This window comes from Haliotis rufescens, unplaced genomic scaffold (genome assembly GCF_023055435.1).
Source record: "Haliotis rufescens isolate VD_foot unplaced genomic scaffold, xgHalRufe1.0.p SCAF_11, whole genome shotgun sequence".
Lineage (NCBI taxonomy): Eukaryota > Metazoa > Mollusca > Gastropoda > Lepetellida > Haliotidae > Haliotis > Haliotis rufescens.
The window spans coordinates 22,165,208-22,192,046 of NW_025963791.1; the positions used below are offsets into that span (position 1 = coordinate 22,165,208).

At 44.2% G+C, this 26,839-nt stretch overlaps 1 protein-coding gene across 1 annotated transcript in view; it reads right to left on the reverse strand.

Moving 5' to 3' along the window:
• LOC124137282 (DNA-dependent protein kinase catalytic subunit-like) overlaps positions 1-24,896 on the reverse strand; it is a 125,966-nt gene extending 101,070 nt beyond the window's left edge. Inside the window, exons 1-20 of the mRNA XM_048392413.1 lie at positions 24,752-24,896; positions 22,986-23,062; positions 21,527-21,619; positions 21,019-21,093; positions 19,737-19,848; positions 18,728-18,840; positions 18,293-18,392; positions 17,895-18,046; positions 17,286-17,378; positions 16,640-16,699; positions 16,074-16,169; positions 14,949-15,031; positions 14,458-14,542; positions 11,765-11,933; positions 10,772-10,923; positions 9,650-9,775; positions 8,964-9,079; positions 8,294-8,377; positions 848-923; positions 385-504 (exon numbers count right to left, since the gene is read on the reverse strand). Of these exons, the coding sequence (XP_048248370.1) occupies positions 385-504; positions 848-923; positions 8,294-8,377; positions 8,964-9,079; positions 9,650-9,775; positions 10,772-10,923; positions 11,765-11,933; positions 14,458-14,542; positions 14,949-15,031; positions 16,074-16,169; positions 16,640-16,699; positions 17,286-17,378; positions 17,895-18,046; positions 18,293-18,392; positions 18,728-18,840; positions 19,737-19,848; positions 21,019-21,093; positions 21,527-21,619; positions 22,986-23,062; positions 24,752-24,896 (2,127 nt within the window). The remainder of the gene's footprint in view (positions 1-384; positions 505-847; positions 924-8,293; positions 8,378-8,963; positions 9,080-9,649; positions 9,776-10,771; positions 10,924-11,764; positions 11,934-14,457; positions 14,543-14,948; positions 15,032-16,073; positions 16,170-16,639; positions 16,700-17,285; positions 17,379-17,894; positions 18,047-18,292; positions 18,393-18,727; positions 18,841-19,736; positions 19,849-21,018; positions 21,094-21,526; positions 21,620-22,985; positions 23,063-24,751) is intronic.
• Positions 24,897-26,839: the final 1,943 nt, after the last annotated feature.

The window sequence follows — 26,839 nt, forward strand, 5'->3', positions numbered from 1 at the left end:
TTCGGTGAAACGCACGAGCACAGGTATGGTGCTGACAAACCTAGAAACATAATCGTGGCGAACCGGGATTCGAACCCACAATCATAGGTTTCTGGCGTGCCCAAGGGACGCAACTCTGCACAGCGAATCACGGCGACCAGGCATGAGAAACTCCAACCGATGACGACATCAACAAAAGAATTCCTCTACTGAACACAACTGGTGCCAAAAGTTAAAAGTGAAATATAGATTTTGTTAACTGCATCTAGTAGAGCGTCTAGCTGTATCAATCCATATAAACCTAGAGGTCTTCATATTGTTCATTGTTGTAGGAAAGGCCCCTCTCAATGGCTAACATGACAGCTCTCTGCAGCTGTCAAGTTCTAATGTTCATCTGCTGATTACCTCTTTTGAGAACTTCTTCATGAGCTGGTAGCTGACAAGTTTCTGCTGGGGTCCCTCCCCGGGGGCATCATCAACGTCCATGGCATCAGCGGACTTGACTGGACTCACAGGGGCCACATTCTGGCGGTAAACCACACACTATCAATGCCCTTCCATATGTACATATGTATACAACTTCTCCAAGAATGTGACTGACTTGTAAGTGACTCCTGTGTTTATCTTTCCACTACATTTGTCACTCCCCATGTCATATTCCCCATCTGGGACCTGTCCCACAAAGTGTTCAGCGGTAAGGTGATCATAACTCCTATACTTAAACATAGACCTACAACTGTCATAGCGCTACGATTGCTTTGTAGAAAGGGGCTCTGGACAAATGCCAGCACATAGTTATTCCTTTTTTCCTTTCCACACCATCAAAAAGTGCCAAACCCAAAACTTTTGTCGTTACGAACTGTCCTACCTTGAAATAGTCGAGCTTGTTCCCTATCTTCATTGCAACAGCCAGCATCTTGTAGAAGCCGGACACAAGAGGATTCCTGGATTAGAGAAGGAGACATTAGGTAGACTTTATGTGACACATGTTCAACCCAACGTCTTGTAGAATTTTCCTATTCGGAATATTCTATAAGTAATACGTTACCACTGTTATACCGAGGCTGTTGTCTCCCACAACTGCTGCTATAGCGAAATCTACCACAGAGATCTCAATTACCTCATGCAGCACGTGCGTAGCCACCTAGCTGCCATGTGACACCCTTCACTCTTGTCTCCTGCGAGAGCAAGTGCTCGGGGGACGGACGGGCGGGCAGCAGCCCAGTGGTAACGTATTACTTATAGAATATTCCGAATAGGAAAATTCTACAAATTACATTAAGTAATACGTTACCACTGTTATACCGAGGCTGACTACCACAGTAGGCGGTGGGGAGCACCTACAACCCGAATCCTGACTGCTAGCGTTCCTTCCGACCAGCGGAAGTAAACACCAAGGCGGAAGCACTCGATGCGCATGCACCTAGCTAGGCGTTACCCTATAGGAATACCAAAGCACTGTCATGCGCATACCGTAAGGCTCAATCGTCATTGCCAAAACGATTGGTGACTCCAAACGGCCCCACTGGATAGGTATTTCATCGCCGCAGCGGATGAGAACACTGTATCCGCGTGAGCTAAATCTTAGATCAGGTTAAACAGTCGAAAAGAGGGAAATTAATTTCCTTCAGACCGTATATCCCAGAGCAAGCCTACTGAAAGTATGCATTAGGCGCGTGACCTAATTCCAGTATTCGTAAGCATGTATCGCAAGGTTGGAATACACGACAGACAATTAAATGCATAATTGTCAAAATACAAATAAGGACAAAACACACATAAAGCCGCCTCACCTGTGGTGTGAGTGCGCTGGTTTGCAGGACCCCCACTCCTGTACCCACGGCGTGGGAACATTGGAGACGACCCAGATTGACCACTGTGCAAGGACTGACGACTGCGGAGTTTGAAATTGCGCTGGACACACCCCCTAGATGACCGCTTGTGCCGCGATCAGCGGCCCAAGACGGTGCACCCCCTCCACGTCTTCATCAGAAACCTTTCTGAGGTAATGATTGGCAAAAACCGAGTCAGAACGCCAGTAACAACCTCGTAATATTCTGTGAACAGAGATATTCGAGTGTAGGGCAAATGTTGCCGCTAGCGCCCTGATCTCGTGCGGGTTTGACCCCGCTACCGGTAACCCCTGAGACCGGTACGCCAGATTGATGACAGAACGAAGCCACAACGCAATCGAGTTGCGAGTTATGTCAACCGTGCGATTAGGGTTACACGATATGAACAGACGGTCACGCCCTTGTCTACGTTCATTCGAAGCCTTAAGATAATACTTAAGGGCCCTAACCGGACACAGCGCTCTGTCCTCAGTATCAGCAGGATGTAAGATTTCTTTGAGTGATCTTACAGTGAATTCTCTCTCCGCTTGCCCGACTCTCTGATTCTTGGCGACGAAGCCCATGAGCAGGCCCAGGCGGACCGCTCCTTCGTCACCCCTATCGAATCGTACCTTGGCGACATCGAGTGCATGAATTTCGGATACACGTGCCGCCGTGGCAAAGGAGAGGAGAAATGCTGTTTTCCAAGTCACATGCTGGAACGAAGCACTATGCAAGGGTTCATACGGAGCTTCCGTAAGTGATTGCAACACTAGGGAAAGATCCCAGGCCGGTGCCCGAAGGCGGCCCTTCTTAAGATCGTGCTGTTTGAAACCCTTGATAATACCCCGTATCACCGGCTCTTTGGAGAGACTGGTACCCATAGCAACGTCCCGTACCGTAGCAACGGACGAGACATAGTTGGCAATGGAACCCCCGGAGAGTTTCCGGGTCTCTCGCAAGTGAGACATGAAACGAGCAATATCCTGCACAGATACCTTATCTGGCGAATGAATGTGATGTTTACAACACCACTTCGTGAAAATAACCCAACGTGCATTATACACCTTCTGGGTAGAATCACGATGCATACTAACGTATGCCCGAGACGCCTTTACTCCTCAGACGCTCGGTGACAACATCCACGCGTGCAGATTGAACTGCCCTGCGTTTGGATGAAGCTGACGGGTGTGAGGGTGGATCAAGAGATTCGGTCTCACAGGCAGTGGGAGTGGCGACTGCGTGACCTTGGTCAGCAAGTCGGGGTACCACGATCTGTTCGGCCACATGGGCGCGATCAGTAACATTCGACAGCGAACTCCTCGAAGCCGGCTTAGAATGTGTGGTATCAACGCTGTCGGCGGGTAAGCATAAGCGTCCAAGCCCGTCCAGTCTAACGCGAGAGCATCGTGATCGATGGCCCTCGGGTCCGGGACTGGTGATACAAACAACGGGAGTTGATTGTTGAACCGCGTTGCGAACAGGTCGACCATCGGACGACCCAAACGTTCGCACAGCCACTGAAACACTACTGGGTTCAGCATCCACTCTGTGGGGCTCGGATCCCGAGGCCTCGATAGAGCATCGGCCAGTACGTTCCGCACACCTGGGATGTGACGGGCGCGTATCTGGCACGGGACACTGTCCACCAGAGCGTAAAACTCGAACGTGAGATCGAGCAGCGAGTGACTGTGGGTTCCCCCCAGTTTGTTCACATAGGACACTACCGTCGTGTTGTCGGTCGCCAGCATGAGCCGGGCGTCGACGAGACGATGCTTCCAGTGATTGACTGCGTTGATCGCTGCCTTGAACTCGAGACAATTGATGTGAAGACCTAGTTCGTCTACGCACCACAGCCCCGAGCTCACCTCCCCCTCTAGATGGGCGCCCCAGCCCACTAGAGAGGCGTCTGTATACAGGTTCAACGTGGCCCGGTAGGGCCGCATAGAGACTCCTGATAAGACATTGTAAGGGAGCGTCCACCACTCCAGATGCGGTCGGAGCCGATCCGGGAGGGCGACGGTCGCACTGTTCACCTCCGTTGCTAACAACTGGATTAAAAACCGTTGCAGCGGGCGGAGTTGGAGACGACCCCGTACGGTGCAGTCCTGGGCTGATACAAGTAGCCCTAACAGCTGTTCCCAAAAGTGAACAGTCTGTTGCACCGCTAAGACTTTGGCAATCATCGCCTGAATTTTGTGCCACCGGTCTGGGGGGACAAATAGGCGATGGGACACCGTGTTGAACCGACCTCCGATGAACTGCAAGTTCTGAGAAGGGGTTAACTTGCTCTTGGGGAGATTGACAATCCACCCCAATTGCTCCAAGAGCCGACGTGCGAAAACGAGATGGCGTGACAGGGTGTCCAAAATTCGATTTGCTACTAGCGAGTCGTCCAGGTACGCGAAGTACCGGACACCCCTCCGGTGGAGGAACCCCACTATGGGGGTGGTTAACCGGGTGAACAGCCAGGGAGCGGACGAAAGACCGAATGGGAGTACAACCCACTCGTAGTGCCTGCCTTGAAAGACAAACCTGAGATACCTGTGATGATCCGAGTGAATCGGAACATGCAGATAAGCATCCTTCAGGTCGATCGAAGCTAGCCAGTCGGCCGGCATGATCAGTGCTTTCAGGTCCGTCAAGCTCAACATTCTGAACTTGGGCGGCTTGCGCAGGTAGAACTCTTTGAACGATTTCAAGTTGTGAATCATTCTGAGTTCGGCACTGTCCTTCTTGGGAACGAGAAATATCCTGGAGTAAAACCCCGGTGTTATTTCTGGTAGAGCTAACTCCCGAACTGCCCTCTTCTCCACCAACCTGCCGATGGCATCGGCGAGGAAGGGAAGATCGGTTTCCGAATAGAAACCTGCCGACGGGGCAACGGTGAGCGGCGGATTCGCTTTGAGATCGAGCCGATAGCCGTACCGAATCGTGTTGACCACCCACGGGTCGTCGAACACTTGTTCCCAATTCTCCCAGTAAGTCTGGAGTCTGGCTCCCACTGGGGAAAGAGAGGGGGGCCGGACGGGCTGCGGCAGGCGCAACTGTCCAGGGCCGTGTGACTCGGGTTCGCCTACGGGCCAACCGAAGTTGGCGCTGTCGGCATACGAACCCCTCCAATGAGAGTCACCTGGAGGGGCCCTTGCCGTCCTTAGACGACTTGGGCTTCCCCCAGTTCCCCTTCTTCCCGCGAAAGGGCTGCTGAGAACCCTTACCGGAGCCCTCAGAGCGGGGCTTCTTCCCGGAGGAAGAAGGACCCGACCCCTTAGGCCTGCCGGACGCAGCAACCTGGGGCGCGCTCCGCTTCGGAGCGCCACCCAGGCGCCTATGCAAGGACCCCACAAGATCCAGTGTGTGCCGAGAGGCCTCGGCAGACACAGCGGCCTGTTGTTCCTTCAGAACCCCAGGGATCTTGTTATTAAACAGGGTCCGAGCAGACCAAGGCTGCGAAAGGAGCACCTCCTGATTGGCAGCGTCCAACCCTGAAGCAACCAGATACGACTGGCGCCGAAGAAAATGGCACGTGCCGGAAACAAAGGCCGAAGCCCCGGCAACGTACTCCAGGGAAGCATTCAAACCGAGCAAGCAGTTGTAAATGCGCTGGTCACGGTCCGTGGGAGAACCTTCGACCAGACTGGCCGCCGCAGCCAGGTATGTGTCTCCGTGAGACATAGCCAGCATGGAGTGTCGAGCGAGGGTGTCCAGCTGTTGCAGGGTACCTTGCGGTACCGTGGCAACCGGTGGGGCACGGACCCCCAAACGCTCCACATGGGCTTCCGCAGGAGGACCAGCCTCGGGAAAGGCAAGGTCATGAACTGGGAAAGACCCTTTTCTCCACGACGGGGGAGGTAACGGGAGACCCCGACCGGAGGCAGCCGTGAAGGCTTTCTCCAAAGACGGCTTAATCCCGCGCAGCAAGGTTGATGCCGGGAAAGCCTTGTCGGACGACTCGTCGTATACCTCGGAGGAACCCACGGAACCGTGGATACCCCGCGGTATCGGCAGGGGCTTTGGCATGTCCTCGAAGAGGTCATACACCATGGCCACGCGGTCCTTAACCGATAGCGGAAGCAACGGTTCGGGGGAAGGACCGGTAACCACGGCAGCCGGCGCCGTACCGGTGGACCCCGCGTCCGAACCCGCGGCCACCGAAGAGGCCGGGGACGGAACAGCCAGCGGCCTATCTTGCGATAAGGCCGCCAGCTTGGAGTCCACAATTTGCGACAACAATGCGGCGACGGAAGCCCCAGACAGCCCGAGGGCCGCAAGGGGATCCGCCGCAGCCGACAAGGAGGTGCCGGCCACCACAGGGGTGGAAACGGACTGCGCGCACAGCCGGTACCGCTCAAACTCCGCAGGTCCCAGACCTTCGCACAGGGTGCACCGGGTTTCCTCGCAAGGAACCCTGCACCGCGGGCAACGATCGTGGGGATCCCGGGACGACAAAAACTTTCTGCACACCCCACAACTCCGAGGAGCAGGGGTAGAGGGGGTGGAGACAGGGGACATATCCATGTCAGACATTGATTGTTTTCTAGAAACAAAGAACAAAACATGGTTACAACGCACGCACCACAATGATTCACAAACGAACATTTTCACAAGAAAATAAACGAGCAATGTGAACATATAACATACACATATAACTTTTACTAAAGAAATAAGTGATGTTAACCCCCAAAACATACAAGAACAGGGGAAACGTAAAACACAACGTGCATACGCGAACCCCGCAAGTATATAGAAAAAAGGGCGGGAAAAAATTTCCGTTTGGCGGGAAAATTATAACCAAGCGTAGCTACCGCAACGCCCCATAAAAGCACAGTTTATTAGAGAATAAACGATAATAAATATCACCAAATCTTCAAGGAACGCTTCAGCAGGAGAAAACACGTCTTGCTAAGCAGACGAAGGAGACAAGAGTGAAGGGTGTCACATGGCAGCTAGGTGGCTACGCACGTGCTGCATGAGGTAATTGAGATCTCTGTGGTAGATTTCGCTATAGCAACAGTTGTGGGAGACAACAGCCTCGGTATAACAGTGGTAACGTATTACTTAATGTAATTTGCTCCTACACCAATCCCAAAGTTTACTTTAACAAATTAGCTGAAAAAGGGCAAAAAATGGTTTTGAAAAGGCATTGAAAATCATTTTTGGATCTCTTGAACAATTTCCGGCGCCATCACTAGTGGAAACATGCTCACTAGATCAACTCATTGGTTTCAGAAATGAAGATGCTTAAAGATGAGGGATGACGGACGAATACTTCATGCAATGACATCCCTAGGGATTCCATTGAGTGAGTGAGTATGGTTTTACGCCGTTTTTAGCAATATTCCAGCAATATCATGGTGGGGGACACCATAAATGGGCTTCACACATTGTACCCATGTCAGGAATCAAACCCGGGTCTTCGGTGTGACGAGCAAACGTTTTAACCACAAGGCTACCCGACCGCCCCCCCTAGGGATTCTAGCTCAGGTGAGCTAAATGAACACTTGGTTTTCAAGAAATGTTTGGTAAGGGTGATGGAGTACATGTATGTTGTTGATTGCCTCAGGCGATCATGGCGGGGGACACCAGAAATTGGCTTCATACATTGTACCCATGTCGGGAATCAAACCCGGGTCTTCGGTGTGACGAGCAAACGCTTTAACTACAAGGCTACCCGACCGCCCCTCTAGGGATTCTAACTCAGGTGAGCTAAATGAACATTTGGTTTTCAAGCACTGTTTGGTAAGGGTGATGGAGCACATGTATGTTGTTGATTGCCTCAGCCCACAACAGTCCAGCTCAAAAGAGAATCTCACCTGAGAGTCTAATGATATCAAATATATGAACACAAGTTGATAAAAGTAGAAAACTCTGAGACATGCGGGGGAGTCTTACATTATTATCAACGACTGTTTGGTATGTTTGAATTCAAATGAACTCAGGTGAGATTCTATTTATCGTCCCAAATAATTCTTCAAACTTTTTCGGTTTGTAAACAGCAACAACCAGTGCCTTAATGTGAAAAGCAGAGCTAACCAGCTTCAGTCACACTGAGTTAAGTTATGTCATTTGATTGTGACATCGTCTGCAAATCATTGTGATGCAATATATTGTAGAGACGCAATCTCACTGAAGCGATATCGCCTGTGGTAGTCACTTTTGGATGATAAATAACTGCAGCCTGTAAATAGAGTCTTGGCCAGACAAACGAGCAGTTGATATTAATGTACCAACATACGAACGTACACCACTGAGGTTCAATGACACACAATCAGCCAAGTCCGGACCACTGGCTCCAAACTAGTCACCTCTCCGATGAACAATACAGTGCAGGGACCTATTCTAATGCAGGACAGCATCTTACCACCAGGTACCACCATAGCACACTTACTCATCTTTAAGATAATTGTACCTTAATTTCAGTCATCACTTGACAAGAAATGTATTTTTAGAGAACAGAACAAGAATCCTGTAAATGAACTTACTGTGTGGAGAGCAGTATGACGGAGTGACAGAAGGTGAACAGCCATCTTTCAAACAGCTCGTAGTGGCACACAGGCAGCAGGTCCCTGAAACACACAAAGGCATGATGCAGCACAAATTGAAACTGAAATAACACCAACTTACTGTGGTCTCACACTCAAGATGATGTTTGAAAGGATTGTGGTTTATCAGACTTTCAGAAATACTCCTAAAATGGGCATAAACACCATTATATCTACAGCAGACACAGAAGCAGTTGGACTGGTCCGTAATGAGGCAGGTTGTGATTACGTATCTAAACTCTGCATTCATAGAGAGAATGAGGGGAGCACAAGTGGTCTACAGAACAAAAGTGACATTAAGAGTTCCATCCCTTCGTCCATTAGGATGCACTGGTCCTCGGAATCCTTGGAATAACTTTATTCATTTATCATCATCGTTCTGTAATACTCTAACTTGTCAGTGGGGTGAACTAAAGTAGTAAACATCTGCAAACCATGTCACTTTACTGTTCCAAGTGACATTAATCCCAAATCACTTCATGTATTGTTCTTTTAATCATATATTCGAAACTTTTGACATGACATGACCTGGAATGGGTGCGTACTACAACAGACCTGTACGGCCAACCAGATTGACGAGGGGCTGGAATGGGGGCGTACTACAACAGACCTGCAGAAGTCAACCAGGTTGATGAGGACCTGGAAGTCTCGGGGTCGGTTGGCCTGGACTCCGGATGTTGGGTCTGCTGATGTCTCTACTCCATCTTCTGGTACTGACTCTTCTCCCTGAAGTAACAAACCCACAGGGTCAGTCTCTTGCTTTCTAGGACACATATCAAGACAATTGTAATCACTAGTACCTCAATATATTAAGAATGCATGTTTGACTTTTACTTTTAGTTTGAGCTAGATACTAGTGTGAGCGCATGTTAAAAAGCGGGTGCAAAAAATTATCATTAAAAGTATCTTATTTTTTTCCTTCTTATGAAGATTAAAGAAATATTTGTAAGAAATAATCTTGGGGCAAGTTAGTTCTTTGATGAAGATAAGGAGCAGGAGGGTAGCCTAGTGGTTAAAACATTTGCTTGTCATGCCGTAGGCCCAGATTCCAAAGCCCTTTTCTCTTGTCCCCTGCTGTGACATTGTAAGAATATTGATAAAAGTGGCGCAAAACCATACTCACTCAGTCACAGTAGAAGATAAATACATGACAACAAATCTGCAATGTACATCAATAATGATCTGAACTGATTTGAATTGACCAAGGATCATGGTTTCAAAAACAAGACAGTGAGCTTTGAAGACAAGGAGCCCAAACTGTTGAGACTGTAATGTCTCGTTGGTGTACACCGCTACCTTCTCGGCTGCTGATGAGAGGTCCAGTTTATTGAGGATCTTGATTGTGGAGGTCATCAGTTCCTCATACATGGCCTCGGTCAGCCGGTGGCGGTCGGCAATGCTGATGTCCTCACTGGCAAACGACTGAAAGAGAAGAGACAAAAGACTGCCAAGCTTCTCACATTACAAACAAATGCAATGAAAACAATCGTACTACAGCTTGTTTAACTCATCTGCCGAGTTTCATATTCAGCTAAATGTATATATAAGACAGCTATGGGATAAATCACAAGGAGAATTAAAGTGTGAAGTGTGGTTTATTTCACGATAAAACTTTGTTCTATCATGACATCATTTTTGCGCCCCTAATCATGCTAATGGTGTTTTGTCCCTGCAGTGTTTTATTGTACGATAAACAACTCCCACTCGTTTATTTCTTAAATATACAATACTAGTTCAAGTGAATGAGAGGGTCAGTTGCATTTAACTCCACTTTGAAAATTATTTACTACATTGCGAAAACCCAAGGCACTCGGCAGTGGTGCATCCAGTGAAGGAGTTCATGGGTTTCGACATTCAAAAATCCTGGACCCGTCTCAACTGGGTAGGGATCATTTATCAAGGCTAAATCAAACCCATGACTGCATCCTATGGATAGCTTTTCCTAAGATTGAGAAGGGAAACAATTCTGCAACCGTAAACTACTGAATCAGCTTCCCTACTTCTAAAACAAACAGGAAACCGATGACAACTATGATAGCTCATGATCCTACTGCTTGGTCACAGGCCACTAGTCCACTGTGAAGCTGTGAACTAGTTGGATTTAATAGATCTTTTGAAAATGAGGCTTGCGAGTTCGATATACAGAACCTGGCTATTTACATAATTTGGCGAACTCACTGAAGCATGCCTATTATGGCATTGACTGCCCTGTGTACTGTGTCAATGGGCATTGGATGATTCCTTGCCTTCAGCACCATAAGGTGACCCGTCAGGTAGCTGGTGCATTTAGGATGTGATAGATGAGTAAAGGAAGGCGTTTACTTGAATACATCGATGTGCTGCATCACTACCAGCATTGTTATCTGCCTTAACTCATGGTGTTTACCTGTGAACAGACGTGAATAAAGTGATGCCTACCTTGATTCTGGCACTGTTCAGCAGCGTCTGCCACAGCTCAATGAAGTCCTTGTATGACACTTTCTTCTCCACGACATCTGCCGTCTGCTCCTCCGTCTGCTCCGTGTCCAGACTGACTGGGTGGGAGCAGGTACGAATCAGGCCCTGATACACTGAAACACACGAGGCAAACAGTTCTTACAGTAATGCTCCTGTGGCGCCTCGAAGACATTGAACATCCCCCTTGATCCCTGACAGAGGTATTAAGTATTGGCTAGTGCCCTACTTAATGGTGATATAAACTTTCAACATAGCAAAGTCCCTGTGACCTGCAGAGGGGGATCACTAAACAATTTATACCACCTGGGCCTCTAATGCGATGAGCTTTACACGACAATGCACAATCATGAAGCAAGAATTGCTCCCATTTCGTCTGAATCGAATCGTCCAATCTCGGGACGTTACATGAAACAATGAACATAATGCACCCTAGTGGTATAATGTCAAATAAATACTCTAATATTTTGGTCATAACTTTGGTCATTATTTATGATGATGGAACTGTATGTTCCCTGTTAAATCCTTATCAGAACTTTAGTCTGATATTGACTTTGGTCTGAACTTCCTATAATTCTAATTATATTTATTGTTTCCTTCACGAAAATATCTAAGAACTACATTATTACTTGGGATGTTTATCCCCATAATTGACTTTTTTATGCATCCACTTGTATTTTTGCTTTTGTTTGTTTGTTGTTTAACGCCCCACTCAGCAATATTCCAGCTATATGACTGGGGTCTGTAAATAATCCAGTCTGGACCAGACAATACAGTGATTGACGTCATGAGCATCGATCCACACAATTGGGTTACAATGACATGTATCAATCAAGTCAGCGAGCCTGACCACCCGATCCCCTTAGCCGCCTTTCACGGCAAGCATGGGTTGCTGAATACCTATTCTACCCTGGATCTTCATGAGTCATATTTTGGCTGAGTTCCTGAAGTACTGACCCATGCCTGAGAGGACCTGCTGGAACGTTGTTCCTTTAGCCATGAGAGCCAGCAAAACCTGCAGCATGGCCTTCTGGCAGATGAAGCGGAGCTTAGCATGGACCTGGGGGAAGTTCTCCAGCAGTAAGACCAGCAAGTGTTCCAAGGTGGCAGCGTAGGTGTCCGACACCTGCAATACACACAGATTAGAAACAGATGAAGCGGAGCTTCACATGGACCTTGGGGAAGTTCTCTAGCAGTAAGACTAGCAGGTGCTGCAGGCTGGCAGCATAGGTGTCCGAAACTAAACTATTAACATTTGAATTGTACATAATATACCAGTTTAAGATGCATCAAATAAATGATGTTTTAAATTTTACAATGAAGTGTATATCTTAGCCTATCTTACACTATATATTTCTTCCTTCTTCTTTCGATCCTTATGTGGAAACATGCTTGAACAAAGTTTCCAACTTTTAAAAACATTTCACCCAAACACCAGCTCCCAAACAAATAAGCGACATACTGTAATCCCGTGACAACCTGTTGGCAAAGAGGTATGGGGTAGATTAGACCATGGCAGTTGGTATGAGCACGTCTTAAAGTGGTCGTCCCTGATAGAGGAGTACTGGAGGAGATAACAGCAGCTGAGAGCTGTGATGGTGCCAACATTATGAGCAATGAGATCCATAATGCCGATAAATTTACTTCTCATAAGGGCATCTTCGAATGAAACGAACAAGGCAATGGCTTCCATGGGAGTGTACACAGGATAGTAGAATTCAAATTGGTGAGGTTGCGATCATCCACGATGCATGTAGCAGAAAAATGCTTGGGGATGGGAGTAGCAATATCACCATCCAGTTCCAGAGCCACAGCGATAGCCAACAAACCATGGGTGCCGGTTTCAGCCAAGTTGAACAGAGGAGTTTGAAGTTGATCCCTCAAAAGCTTTGTATAGATTACTAGCAACATCATACATGGTGGGCTGGGAGGCAGCATGATGGCAGAGGAACTGGCACCATATGAACAATGAAACCAGTAAGTTGGTCATCACCTGAGATATTTTGCTTCAATTGGAGCCTGTTCACTATCCAAGGATGATGTCCTGATCTGCGGTGTCAAAGCTGCTAGTGGAGGCGGCAGGGAAGGTCTGGTGAGTGAATGAGTATGGTTTTACGCCGCTTTTAGCCATATTCCAGCAATATCACGGCGCGGGGACACCAGAAATGGGCTTCACACATTGTACCCATGTGAAGAATTGAACCTGGATCTTTGGCATGACGAGCGAACACTAGGCTACCCAGCTGCCCCTCAGAGAAGGACTGACTGTCCATGGTGACATTTGGCCTCTCAGTAGTAGCATCAGGCTGAACAGGAGCAGAGGACCAGGGATGTCGAAGAGGAAGTCGTGGCGTCTCGAGGAGGCAACAGTGGTTGACCAGGATGTTGTTGTAGGGCAGAAGTCATGGCCTGCAGAACTGACTTAAAGTCAGTAGCCGAGAATCTAGTCTGGTCCCGATGATCCCAGGAGGTAGGGAGAGGGAGTGTAGATGGAGGGATCCCCGTAGTAAGTGCAGGCACAGCTTGGGTTTGTTGTGCAGGAGCCAGAGACGGAAAACGCGACATCGATCTACTGTGGGATTGTCAATCCGAACAGGTGTCAAAAGTAGAGGAACCTCGATGTGTAGACGACGATCAGCAGGAGTAGATGTGCATGTGATGATATCTATCCGTAGACAGAGGGTATCAATCCCAGCTGTGATGATGATCCCTGTAATCGCTATGCTAATGGTGATTCATGGATGATGGCCGAAGTGAGTTCAAGGCGTAAAGACGGGAACAATTCTGACGATGATGATGACCTGAACGACTGGTATAAGGAGAGTGATTTTGTCTCAATGATCGATCCGCAGATTCTGTGTATTTTATAATCATCCTCAGGAGGATGGAGTTCAACCTGTTGAGCTGGAGGGTTCCATGACTTATCAGTCGCTTTGTCGTGAGATCGATCAGTAGAGCGTCAATCCTGATAATGGCGATCTGTAAGACGTTGATCACTTGAGTGTTGATCCCAAGAATGTCGACCTGTAGATCTTGAACATCAATTACTTCAACGATTCCAGGAATGGCGAGTCTTTGATGAACCATGACGATCTTTATCTGCGGTGCGAGATTGATCCCGGCTGTTTTGTCCTGTAGTAGAAGTACAAACTTGCACGATCGAGCGACCATTGCCTGTTGAAACTGTTGAAACTGATGGTGTGTCCTGTGATGTGATAGTCAGGTCGTTGACAACTTGAACATCAAGTGTAGGAATGGGGGATGATAAGGGATTCTCGGCTGACTGTTGAGGAGCGCTGGGGTGGTAGACAATAGGTATAGTGAAAGCTGTGTGGACAAGCTCTCTTTAGACATGACCGTGAAGACCTCAAAGACTGCAGACTGCTCCAGTGTTGATGTGTTAACGGGCACATGGGAATCAGGCAACTGTTTAATTGTGGCCAGAACATCTTCATGGAGTCAATGTTTTTAGAAGCTGGAAAATTTGTTCAAGTATGTTCCCACATAAGGATTTAAAGAAGAAGGAAGGATAAGTTAAAAAAATCTATTGATTTGTGGTCAATTTATGTCATGTTTACATCAAATAAAGCGGAGATAATGACATACAGAATCCTAACAAAGTGTATTGGATGTCCTACACAACCACTCACCTGATCCACCTCCTTCACAATGTATGCCAGCGCCTCCAGGTAGCTGGGAAGGGAGATAATCCTGTCCTCCAGATCTTCAACTTGCCTGCAACACACAAACACACAAGGGCTAAACATTTTCAGCTCAAAGCTCATACAAGAGTATTTTCATACATTTTACATATTATCCACAAGCTTCAAGATACATAAGTTTATAAAAATCCATATGAAGCATGTGTGTAAGAATGATTTCATGTGCTCCACAGCATTGAACATGAAAAGACATAATTAGAAATACAGACAGCATGCCCTTCCTTTTTTTTCCCTGCAGCTAATTTTGAAGTTGGGATAATAAATAGATTAATACATGTGTGTCTAATCCAACTGATTTTATTAAATGAACAGCCCAACATGTGTTTTCTTGTTGCATGCCACTAAGCTTGTCTATTGTCTTTTATCGTTTTAACACACATACTGTTATTGCCGTCCATAGTAATTCATGGAAAGTTTACCCCAAGAACTGTTGTTCACACTTGCTGATCATCTCGCTGAACATGAACTGGACATCAGACGGAGACAGGAACGACCGACATGGCTGAAGACACAAAGAACTAAAAGACTCATTGGACAAATAATGTAAACTACATATTGTGTGTGTTTATATTGTTTCACACCACACTCATCACTAATTCCGCAATATAGCAGTCGCTTGTAAATAATCAAGTCTGGACTAGACAATCCAGTGATTGATATTATGATCAACGATCCACACCATCAGGGTACTCTGACATGTCATCTACCAAGTCACCTGACCCCGCAATCCATTCCGTCACCACTTACGACCAGTATATAGGTCACCATGGAACCCCGACAGGTCACTTATCTTGCATAGACACAAGCCATTGTAATTGAAGGTGTGGAGCATTGAATTGATATTTAGTTTTTCTCTCAACACATTTTTTAAACTAGCAAAATGTTTTTTCTCAAGTCTTGTTAGAACAGACGTTTGGTGTTATTATTCAAGTCAACAAGCCTGACCCCGCAATCCATTAAGTCTTACGGAGTCTTACTCTTACGACCAATTCAGGTCACCATGGACCAACTCTAACACAGAATGACCATTGGTCACTTCTCTTGCATAGGGGCAAGTCATTGTAATTCAAGTGTGGAGCATGAAATTAACATTTAGTTCTTGTTTCATGTTTTTTCAAACTAGCACAATGTCTTTTCTCAAGCCTTGTTAAGACAAATGTTTGGTGTTATTATCCAATTATGTGAACATTTCAAACTGTCTACTGTGCAGGGGGCACAGGTGGCCCAGTCGTCTAAGGAGCCGCAATTCGCTGTGCAGAGTTGCGTCCTTTGGGCTTGTGGGTTCGAATCCCGGTTCGCCCCAATATATCTTTCTAGGTTGGTCAGCACCATACCCGTGCTCGTGGGTTTCACTGAAGTGCATCACTTGGGGCTTTCCTCCCACATTAAGTTGACACGCCGTGATATGACTGGAATACTATTAAAAGCGGCGTTAACCCCAACTCACTCACTCACACCCTACTGTGCAAAAATGTTATATAGTAGCAAAGAAGGCCACAAATCAACACAATATCAAACAAGACCAGTAGCTCTGACTCACTCACCGCTGCCAACAAGCCATATCCCCTGATTGCCAGGGACACTTCCTTGGAGCCAGACATGTTATCATTCATGATGTTACGGAACTGTTGGATGAAAAACTGAAAGAAAACGGAGTCATGTGTGATCACAAAAGATATTCCCCTCAAAACTTTCTTTACACTTACATTGTGAGTTTTAAAAGATTTGTATAAGTCAGAGTAGCTGTGTTTCTCCTGGGCCCCATTACAAATATACCAAGCGATCTAACGCTACAACTGTCATAAATCTATGTATAAGTCCTCTGTTGAATACGGGAGGAAACCATGAAATAAGGAAATCCGACACACACCCATAAACATGATAAACGAGACAGTTCTTTATGAACTGTGCCATAACCTACTTGTGACCTTGGTTTTGACCTGGAATAAAAGCAGTTGACAATTCTCGGATTTATTGTGAAAAGAAATAAGTTTGAAGACAAAAGAAAACTATGTGTTCAAGATCAGAAGCAGAAAACAGCTGAATTTTAAAAACTGGTTAAACTCATTAAAAACAAAATAAAATGAAAAGTAAGATGATGAGAATTTACCTTGAAAACAGCTCCTTCTTTCTTCCCCTCCTGGGCACGGACAACCAACATCTCTGCAACCTGAACCAGTCAATACACATGATCAGTGATACTCTACATACCGTATTCGATGTAATAAGCGCCCCACTCTAATAAGCGCCCACGGCGATATTTTCTAATATATTGGCTCGTGAACAATCCCAATTAGCACCCCTTCCGATTGATCAATGTACACAAGACTTATTTATTCGCGTATAATACGCACTCGTGTCTTATATGCACCCTTAATTATGGGCAATTAAATTCTGGAAAAAGATATCTGTCGTACATAAACATTTCAGGCTGTCAGCATAAACCACGGAAACTCTGGGGTATTTTCGACAAAATAATATTCTACTAAGAGCCCCCTATTTCTAATTTTGAGAGTGACCTGGGCGCTTATTACGTCGAATACGGTAAGCATCAAAGTGTGACCTTTTACGAGTTATAAGTTACGACAATTTGTTATTCCTCCAATTTCTTATAAAAATGTTGGTGGTCACCATTGCGTCAGAAAATCAGAACATTCATGTATCAATTGTTACTTAGGCAGGGACGTGGGATCCTAATCTGCAGATGTTTATCATATATCATACAGACATTCTTGGCTGTATAGTGTTCACAATACCTGTTTGAGGAAAGATTCCATGGCCATCATGCCGAGATGTGCCAACTCGCGATTGTGATGCCGGTTCCAGCTGAGGAACTTCTCATACATTCCCTACAATATCAATACAACAGACATTAGACATTTGTCACTTTGGTGATATCTATGAGGATAGGTATTGTGCTGCCAAATCCAGACCCCAAGAAACACCCCAGCGTTCACAAACAAATAGACCAAGGTCAATCCCTGTATCCCATCGGCTTCGTCATTAAATTGTTATCTGTGTACATTAATCCTATCCCCTCAGCTTTGTCATTTTATTGTTATCTTTGTACATTAATCCTATCCCCTCAGCTTTGTCATTATATTGTTATCTTTGAACATTAATTCCATCTCTATGTCATCAGCTTCATCATTATATTGTTATCTTTGAACATTCATCCCACCTTGTGTTGTGTTAACATCATGACATATATATATAGTACTCAATGCACTTACTAAGCATTCACCTAATGAAGGAGAAAGAAGCAGCTCTGAAACGTTGTTCAAAGAATACAAGAAGTCGGTATACATAAAAAAGTGTCATGTATCCCTGTAGCTCTGTTCGGCAACCCATGTCCCCATCCGTACCTGGTAGTCATCCATGATGAACTGGTTGAACTGGCCACAGTGTTTGCCAAACAGTCGGAGGCCACCTCGGGGTACATCGTATCTGGAAAAGCTGATCCCTGGGTCAATTGCCATCCGGGCATATTTGAAGATTGCATAGCTGTTTTTTGAGCCTGCACAGAAAATATGACTTAAAAAAATCAGGAGGATTTTAGTTATCAGAAGAAATTTAGGGATGTTGAATCTAGATCCAGAAGTAGAGAAGGGCATTTCTGCAGTAGTTGTGGTTGTTGTAGCAGTAGAAGTGGGGATGGTTGCAGTAGCTGTTTATCCTGATCATTATCAAAATAGAATTAGGGATGTATAAAGACATATTGTTTTGAAATGAACTCCTTTTTTAAGATTAGTCGTCTTCCTACCTTCCTCAGCCGACTGTGTGAAGTTAACAAGATAGGCTGTCAGTCCCTCCAAACACCCAGCTATAACTGTTAATTCTGGTTTGCGGGTCTTCGACTCCATCTGGAATAAACACAATTAATCATAACTTGGGGAGGCTGTAGTTGTAGAAGTTGTAGTTGTAGTATCACCAGAAGTAGTTGTGGTGGTTGTTGTACTAGTAGCACAAGCAGTTGTGGCGGTTGTAGTAGTAGTTGTTGTGGATGTAGAAGTAGCATTCACAAACAGTCCAACCTGTCACAATGGACAAGGTGACTCCTCGGCTTTCAAGGCATTCACATACGACCCAAGCTTTCACACTGTTACAGTAGGCCAGGTACAAACCACTGCTTTCAAGGCATTCACATTCTCACATACAGTCATAGTCTTCACATTGTCACAACGGACAAGGTACAAACCTCAGCCTTCAGGGCATTCACATACAGTCCAACCAATCTCTCCGAGTAGTTCGCCATCAGTTCCGGGTACACCTCGGATATCACTCCCAGGAGCTGGTATACATTGGCCTTCACTGAAAATGTCACGACAGGATTAGCAGCTGGTAAAGGATCAACGGATCAGTCGGGTTCAACGCTGCTTTCAACAGTATTCCAGTGTGTCAGCATAGCGTGGGAGGAACGCATAAAAAGTCATGCAGGTCCCAGATATTAACCACTTTAGTGAAACCCACGTGCACGAGTATCATGCTGACAAACATAATCGAGGTGAACCAGAATTCAAGCCAACATTCATAGGTTTCTGGCAACAATCATAGGTTTCCCCAGGACCAATACTTCACAAGGACCTAATCTTCCTTATGGCTGACACTTCCCTAGGATCTATACTTTTCCAGGACCTATTCTTCTCCAGGATCAATACTTTTCCAGGATCAATACTTTTCCAGGACCTATTCTTTTCCAGGACCAATACTTCCCCAGAATCTATTCTTCCCAGGACCTATTCTTCCCTATGACTTATACTTCCCTTGGATCTATACTTCGCCAGGACCTATTCTTCCCTGAGATCAATACTTTCCAAGGACCTATTCTTCCCTGAGATCAATACTTTCCAAGGACCTATTCTTCCCTGAGATCAATACTTTCCAAGGACCTATTCTTCCCTGAGATCAATACTTTCCAAGGACCTATTCTTCCCTGAGATCAATACTTTCCAAGGACCTATTCTTCCCTGAGATCAAAACTTTCCAAGGACCTATTCTTCCCCAGGACCTATTCTTCCCCAGGACCAATACTTCCCCAGGACCAATACTTCCCCAGAACAATACTTCCCCAGGACCAATACTTCCCCAGGACAAAACTTCCCCAGGACCAGGACTTTTCACCTTTGACCTGGAATCCTATTCAAAGTGTAATTTATGTGAACTAAATAATACCTCATGTGGCTTATTTTTCAAGGCTCTCCCCTCACCTGATGCCTGTAGTTTACTGGAGCTCTTGGTCAGTTCCAGGAAGAGCTTCTCCGTGAGCTTGCTGACCTTCAGCTGGTCCCCCATCGCTGACCCTGCACTCACCTCAAGGAGCTGGCAGCAGAATCAAGGTCAAACTTTATATTATTAAAAACCAATATTTTTAATTAAATAAAATTACAAAGAGAAAGTAATATACCATATTAACCAATCATAAAGCCTTATATTATATCCAGTATTAGAAATACCTCAGCACATGGCTAGTAATTATTTCTAAGTGGTATAGATACATGAATGTGGAAGGTGCCTTCTCGAGGGCTGGATCAACAAGACAGAAACCTAAATATATTTGATATTGTATAAGTTAACATTGTAAGGTTCTTATGATTCACTACACACTGTATCAGTGGAACTTTGTCCCAACAACGATCACAATCCCCATGTGTCCAACATCGACTACACAAGGAGCCCATAAACATGATAAAGAACTGGTTCGTGTCATAGTGAATGTTCTTATCTTTTCTTACATGTAAATAGCTTTTAACTGGTCAGTGTAGTTTTGACAAATTTCCAAGTAACCTGCTACAGCAGTGTACAATTTATAAAAAAAAAATTACCCCATCAACTTCAGGCTAGTAACACTATATAATCTTGATAACAGTGAAAGGTGAGGTGAGGTGAAATTGGGTTTAACGTCGCGTCCAAGATTATTGCACTTATATAGCGACGTGCATGCACGTGTGTATGTGTGGCTGCTTGTACTAGTCTGGACTGATGCAGATTTATAGTGCTAGCTCACTGATACCATGCCACAGCTTAATATGGATACCCGACTTAGACAAAATACACTGACTCCGAGCCGATCAGTACTTGTTTTAGCCCCTTAATGCCGAGCGCCAGACAGGGTAACAACAAGTACCATCTTTTAACGTCTTTTGGTATGATGCGGCGGGGGATTAACAGTGAAAAACATCACATAATGTATATTGAGTTGTGACTTTCTAATCAGAAACACACCACTGTTGTTTCTTAATTTACTGCCGACACTGCCAGAAAAAGGCTCACAAAAGGGTTGGATGAATTCCATGACAGATAAAGCATAAAAGGTGGAACAGAAATCAATATCTTAGACTAAACAGTTAATTTTTTCAATTTGTGCAAACAATTTTTTTTAATTTTTCACATTATTTTCATTTTTCATTTTTTAGGAAAATAAGTCTAACATAAGTGTAATTACTTTAATGATGATTATTAACATGATTAGGTATGAATGGCTTAACCTACCTTAATAAGCACAGGAATTGCTGCATTCTTAACTTTAGCAAACCTATCTCTCATAAACAATGAGAAACTGATTTCCTGTGGAAAAAAACAAGTCTCAAATCAAATCAGGAATCAGACTGGATTAATACATCAGCAAAATCTACGGTGTTCTGAATGTCTAGGTGTTTTCAATACTTCATTGTTCAGTGACAGAACTAAACTAGAACATCAAAACGACAGATCAGTGTTAGAATGTAAGGATGGATTGGGATCCTCAGTGTGTAACAGTGTCCTACAGTATTCAAATTAAGGGACTGCCTAATCTTTATTCCATATCAGGGTATTAATGATAATCATCAGTCAAATCAAATTGTTCACAAACATTTTAATAATATTTGGAAACAATATATCAGTCTTCTATTATTAAATTTAAATGAACACGATAAAACGCAACTATTCATATTTCAGCATTTGCAAATTTGAATAGGGTCTTCACCTGTTTTGGGGCAAGGGGGTGTGAGTTACTCACTTTGATATCCACGGCATAATCAAGGATCTTCTTCCCAACCTTCTCTGTGAAGCCTGCCAGCAAGTCTAGCAGTTGTGCCTTGCATCCCTGGAACTGAACACGCGTGTAAAGGGAATGACAAATAACAAACCCACAGGGTGAGGTGAGGTGATGCATTCAAGATTATTGCACTATACTGCAACATGCATGCATGCTTGCGTGTATGCATGTGGCTGCTTGTACTAGGCAGGACTACTGCCGGTCACAATACATGCCACAATCTTACACCTGCACAATCCAAAAGCTGTTTTCTACCAATTTTGAATTTGTTTTAATTCTTTTACAATATCACATTAAAACATGTCGGTAAGATAAATTCACTCGGGTGTACATGGGATTTTATGCGTCCTCCATTAGGTTTTATACCACTCCCCTCCACCTCGTGGATGCATAAAGCCAAATACAGGATGCATAAAACCCCATGTACCCCGAGTGATCCTGCTAAAACTTACAGTGTAACATGCATAAGTTCCAAGGCCATGTGAGCATGGTGAGGGTCCAAATAAAAATATGTGAAAATATATATTTGATGGGTTTTTTTAAATACCACATACTTGTCACGTCTACTGCATATTGCATTTCACAATCATGCATTCAAAATGAACAAGGTATGAGAAAACTTGACACACAAAATCAGAAGTCTGTGAACATGTTCTGAAACACCATTGTTGGCATCATTAACACAAAAATCATCTTCATAAACCAAGAGGTTGCAGGCGAGAAGTTAAATGGTCATACCTCCTTACCCAAAAGTCAAACTATGCCTAACAATGAATCTGATGGTTTTTTCACATACCACATACTTAATGCATATAAAATGTTATGCAAAATGGCTGAGTTATCATCAGTATCATTGTAATGGGCAAAAATGGCACATTAACAATCAGAATAATCATAAACAATCAATCACTCAATTTAATTATTTACCATTGTTGGAACAATTCCATTCCAAGTTCCAGCTCTTGGACTTTATGGTTTCAAGATGTCAAAAATAAAGACATTCAGACCAGCTAAAGAGTGAGTGAGTGAGTTGGTTTTAACACCGCTTTTAACAGTATTCCAGTTATATCACGGCGTGTCAGCTTAATGTGGAAGGGAAAGCCCTAAGCGATGCAGGTCTCAGATGTTTACCACTTCGGTGAAACCCACGAGCACAGGTATGGTGCTGACAAACATAGAAAGATAATTGGGGAGAACCGGGATTCGAACCCACAATCATAGATTTCTGGCATGCCCAAGGGACGCAACTCTGCACAGCGATTCGCGGCGCCTTAGATGACTGGGCCGACCGTGCCAGCGACCAGCTGAAGAAATGAGTACTGAGGTTATTAGCATAGGTCTATTTTAATTGTGATTCTAGCAGTGAGTGTATCATATACATATTTAAAAAAATGTCACACTTATAAACAGTTCAGCCTACCTCTTCAGCAGTGATAATTTTCTGCAAAAACTTGACCACTCCAATTTCCTTGTCAAATAGCACAGAGCAACAGTAGTCTGAGGATGGAAGATACATGCATTAATAAACTTCATCAAGAACTGAAAATGGGGATTATTGCTAAAGTTAAATTGTTTAGTAAAACACAAGTTTAGAGGGACTATCGATGTTTGAGCAAATGGGCAGAGCTTGCAAGTTTGTATTAAATCATTCGAAACCCAATTCAGTTATCTGCTAACTCAAATTTTAAGATGCAAATTTATCTAGCAGTTGATGAATACTCGGATATAATATCTCAGCTCCAAACATGGCACAACATTCCACACTGAAGCATACTTTCTCTTCAAATGATGGTGAGTGACGGGGAGTTTATTCAGTTTTACCTTCAACCAATACCAATACCAATATTCAATTTATTGTAATACCATAGTCATACCACACATATTTTAAACAGAATACCATCGAAACCTGGCAACTTCAGATAGCACATGCATTTTACATATGTTAGGCCATCGGTACCACCAATAAGTTGATAAAAATAGCCTGCTTCCAAATATACAACATCAAGAATGTCAATACCAAATGCACGACATGCATGAGATAGCTGCAGCTGATTTGGGCAAGACATTGTTTCTGAAAAAGAGCAGGTTTGGAGTTAGTTATTGGGGCTGATACAGGGTTATTCTCGACAGGTACGTACTATCATGCAGCCTGCTTCTTCTCCTGCCTATCAAAATGTACCATAATCACTGAAAATTATTACTGTTGTACCCAGTTCCACAAAGCAGTCAATGTTAATGTATGGGAGTTCCAACCATTTCAGCACTAGGATTACTTAGCAGAATGAGCCCTTGCTTTCCTGCTATTGTGAGTCTCACTTCAAGGCCTCCAGAGTGATTCGAGCAGCCAACAAGCCATCCACACAAGGAAACAAAGTCATTCAAACTGGAACTGAATATGCAAAGACACAATTCTAATAACTGACTATACACATATACCTTTTGCCCTATGGTATAAACAAATGACATTATTCGTGGGTAAAAGCTGAAATGGCATCTTAGCAAAAACGGAACCTTGGCCAGGTCAAAGCACTACTATTGCAATGAGAAAAGAGTAATTAAGTTATGTTTTTTATTAATTTGTTCAGGCTGATCTAGGAGGGCCTAATTGAGGAAGCCATCAACTTCCAAGGAGGAAGAAATCTTTGAAGTGTCACAGGGGTTCAAAGATGGGGATCTCTCCTTTCCACAGATGCTGACCAAGTATAGATGAAATGTGCTGTGACATATGACATGAGCGAAATGACAAATGACTTTAGTAGTGGTGTGGCAATGATAGAAATATGGTGACAATGACAGATATATGTTACCAATGAAAAAAGCATTTACCATAGTATACGGCATAAAATGTTCTTATCGTCATTATGAATATAAGATGTCATATCCGTTGGCCCTCTGAAGCCGTTTAGTAGCGTCAGTGGGGATTTGTCAGGTAGCTATCTAGATAATTACATTATTTTGTTAACCGTGCATGTTCATAAACGACCAAAGCTATATACAATAAATCTACGAAGAGGCGATAATGCATATGAATGAAATGTCAAAGCACTGATTGATGGTCATAACCAAAATGACAACACGAACATGATTGACGACAATCGTTTGACGATCGAAAACAGGACAGTCTACACCGGCGACACTAACAACCGTTCAAACATTGCATGCATTTCCAACTGACACGCGTCTTACCGACGTCCTTTTCGGATAATTCGTTCAAGCATATTTGTATGACATCGCCAACAACAGTGTCAATCTGTTCTTTGGCTCTGCCGCCGGAGTCTCGATAAAGATCATGCAGCGATCGCAAACTGTCTTCCAATAAATTCGCCGCCATTTTCCTTGTAACATGTCATGTGACCATTCAAAGGGACATAAGCAAAGGAGCGTACTTTCCATCCACAAACGTTTTGAAAAATATCCATGTTTTTTGTTGGGTTTTTTTGTGTTTTTTTTTGCTTACAACGCACTCAGTGATATTCCAGCTATATGACGGGGGTTTGTAAATAGTTGAGTCTGGACCAGACAATCCAGTGATTGATATACGCAATTGGGATACGATGACATACATGCATCAACCAAGTCAGCGAGCCTGACCATCCGATCCCGTTAATCTGAAAAATATCTAACGAAATATATATATATGTTTCTCAAGGCAGATAAAAATATATATAAAAACTACTTATTTTGAAATTAACTTACCCTCTACAACAATGTTTTCAAATTATTGATGAAGGAAAGTATAAACTTATCAATTGTTAATTCTCGCTAAAGCAAATTCAATTACAATCACCGTGTAACTTCCAATTAGGGGATTTTACCCAAAAACATGCTGCAGAACTGTGAATGAAGTTACAGACTGAGTATTTCGTTCATAGATTATTCAACAATAAACGTTCTTTTGTAAAGGTCCAGCGTAAAACGATACTCACTCACTCTGTTAATGTCATCGAAATAAAGTTGAAAATGCTCAGTCTCTTATTCAAGATGAAGAACCTTAAAGCTTTAATCATTTTAACAGTCCTCTATTGACATTGACTACTGCATCTGTTTTAGTTCTCTATGGTTGGCATTGGATTCCATACTGGACATGCAGGCGTCTGTTTTGGTAACAGCGCTTCAGAATTCGGCAGGGTTCATATATTTTATTGAAACACCAATATACAGAGGAAATATCTTTTAAGGTAACTAAGCTGATAGTTAATCTTCTCTATGTCCGCCTAACTTCAGGTAAGTCCGCGTGGGGATTCCGGGTCAGTTCCTCGCCAGTATATACTTGTAATGGCTGACTCAAAGGGAAGAGGCAGTCAGTCTCACTGGTTCACATGCCGCCGTTAAGTAAGTGCAAATAATGCTGATTGTCACTAACCAGAGACCATATACCGGTACATAGTCTCTGCACTAACTCACTAACTCACTCACTCACTCACGCTCGCACTCACTCACTCACCCATCCACCATCTTCCCGAGGCAAGGGAGTCAACTGTCTATAAAAGCTCAGTTTCAAGCCAGGTTGGAATTTTCGGGCTCAACTGTAGCGCCGCCAGAGTTAAGGATTTTCTATGTACGTCCTTCTGACCAATCAGATTCCACCTGTGATGTGAGCACCTTGATAAAAAGCATGGAAAGATTTGAAAAATATGCGTTGACGTCGAGCTGGCGGGCGACATGCTTTATAAATCCTGCAGTCGACCGAAATCTGCACGGCAGTTTACGAACCGGATGTCGATTTTGTTACGAGAATTTGATAAGACTAGTATGTATAGACTCCTCAGTCCAGCCAAAATATAACTCCATAATTCCAGACCAGTTCGGCAAGGGTGGATACTTGACTTTTGAACTCAGTTAACGCCCTTGCCTCCGGAAGATGCCCATCCACTCACCCACCCACCCACGCACTCACTCACCCAAGCTTTCAAGTAGTGGTGTGGGGTATCTCAGAAACCAATGCTTGTGGTTCGAATCCCGGTTAGTCCTGATCGTGTTCAAGATTTGTGAGCATCATTTCGTCAGTGTTTGACCAAAGTGGTACACGTCATAGAACGGTGTCACTTCGAACTTTTCCCTACATCCAGTTGACATGGATGAAATACTGATTAAAACGGCGTTAAACCAAATTCACGCACTCACAATATACAGGTCATACATAATGAGGTCAAACAATTTTTAAACTGTAGTTGAAATAAAAGCCAGTGCTTTAATACACGATACAACATACCTTCAAAGGTATGTCGGTGGTTACAGCGGCCTTCTGATCTACAATATTCCGATAAGCGCAAC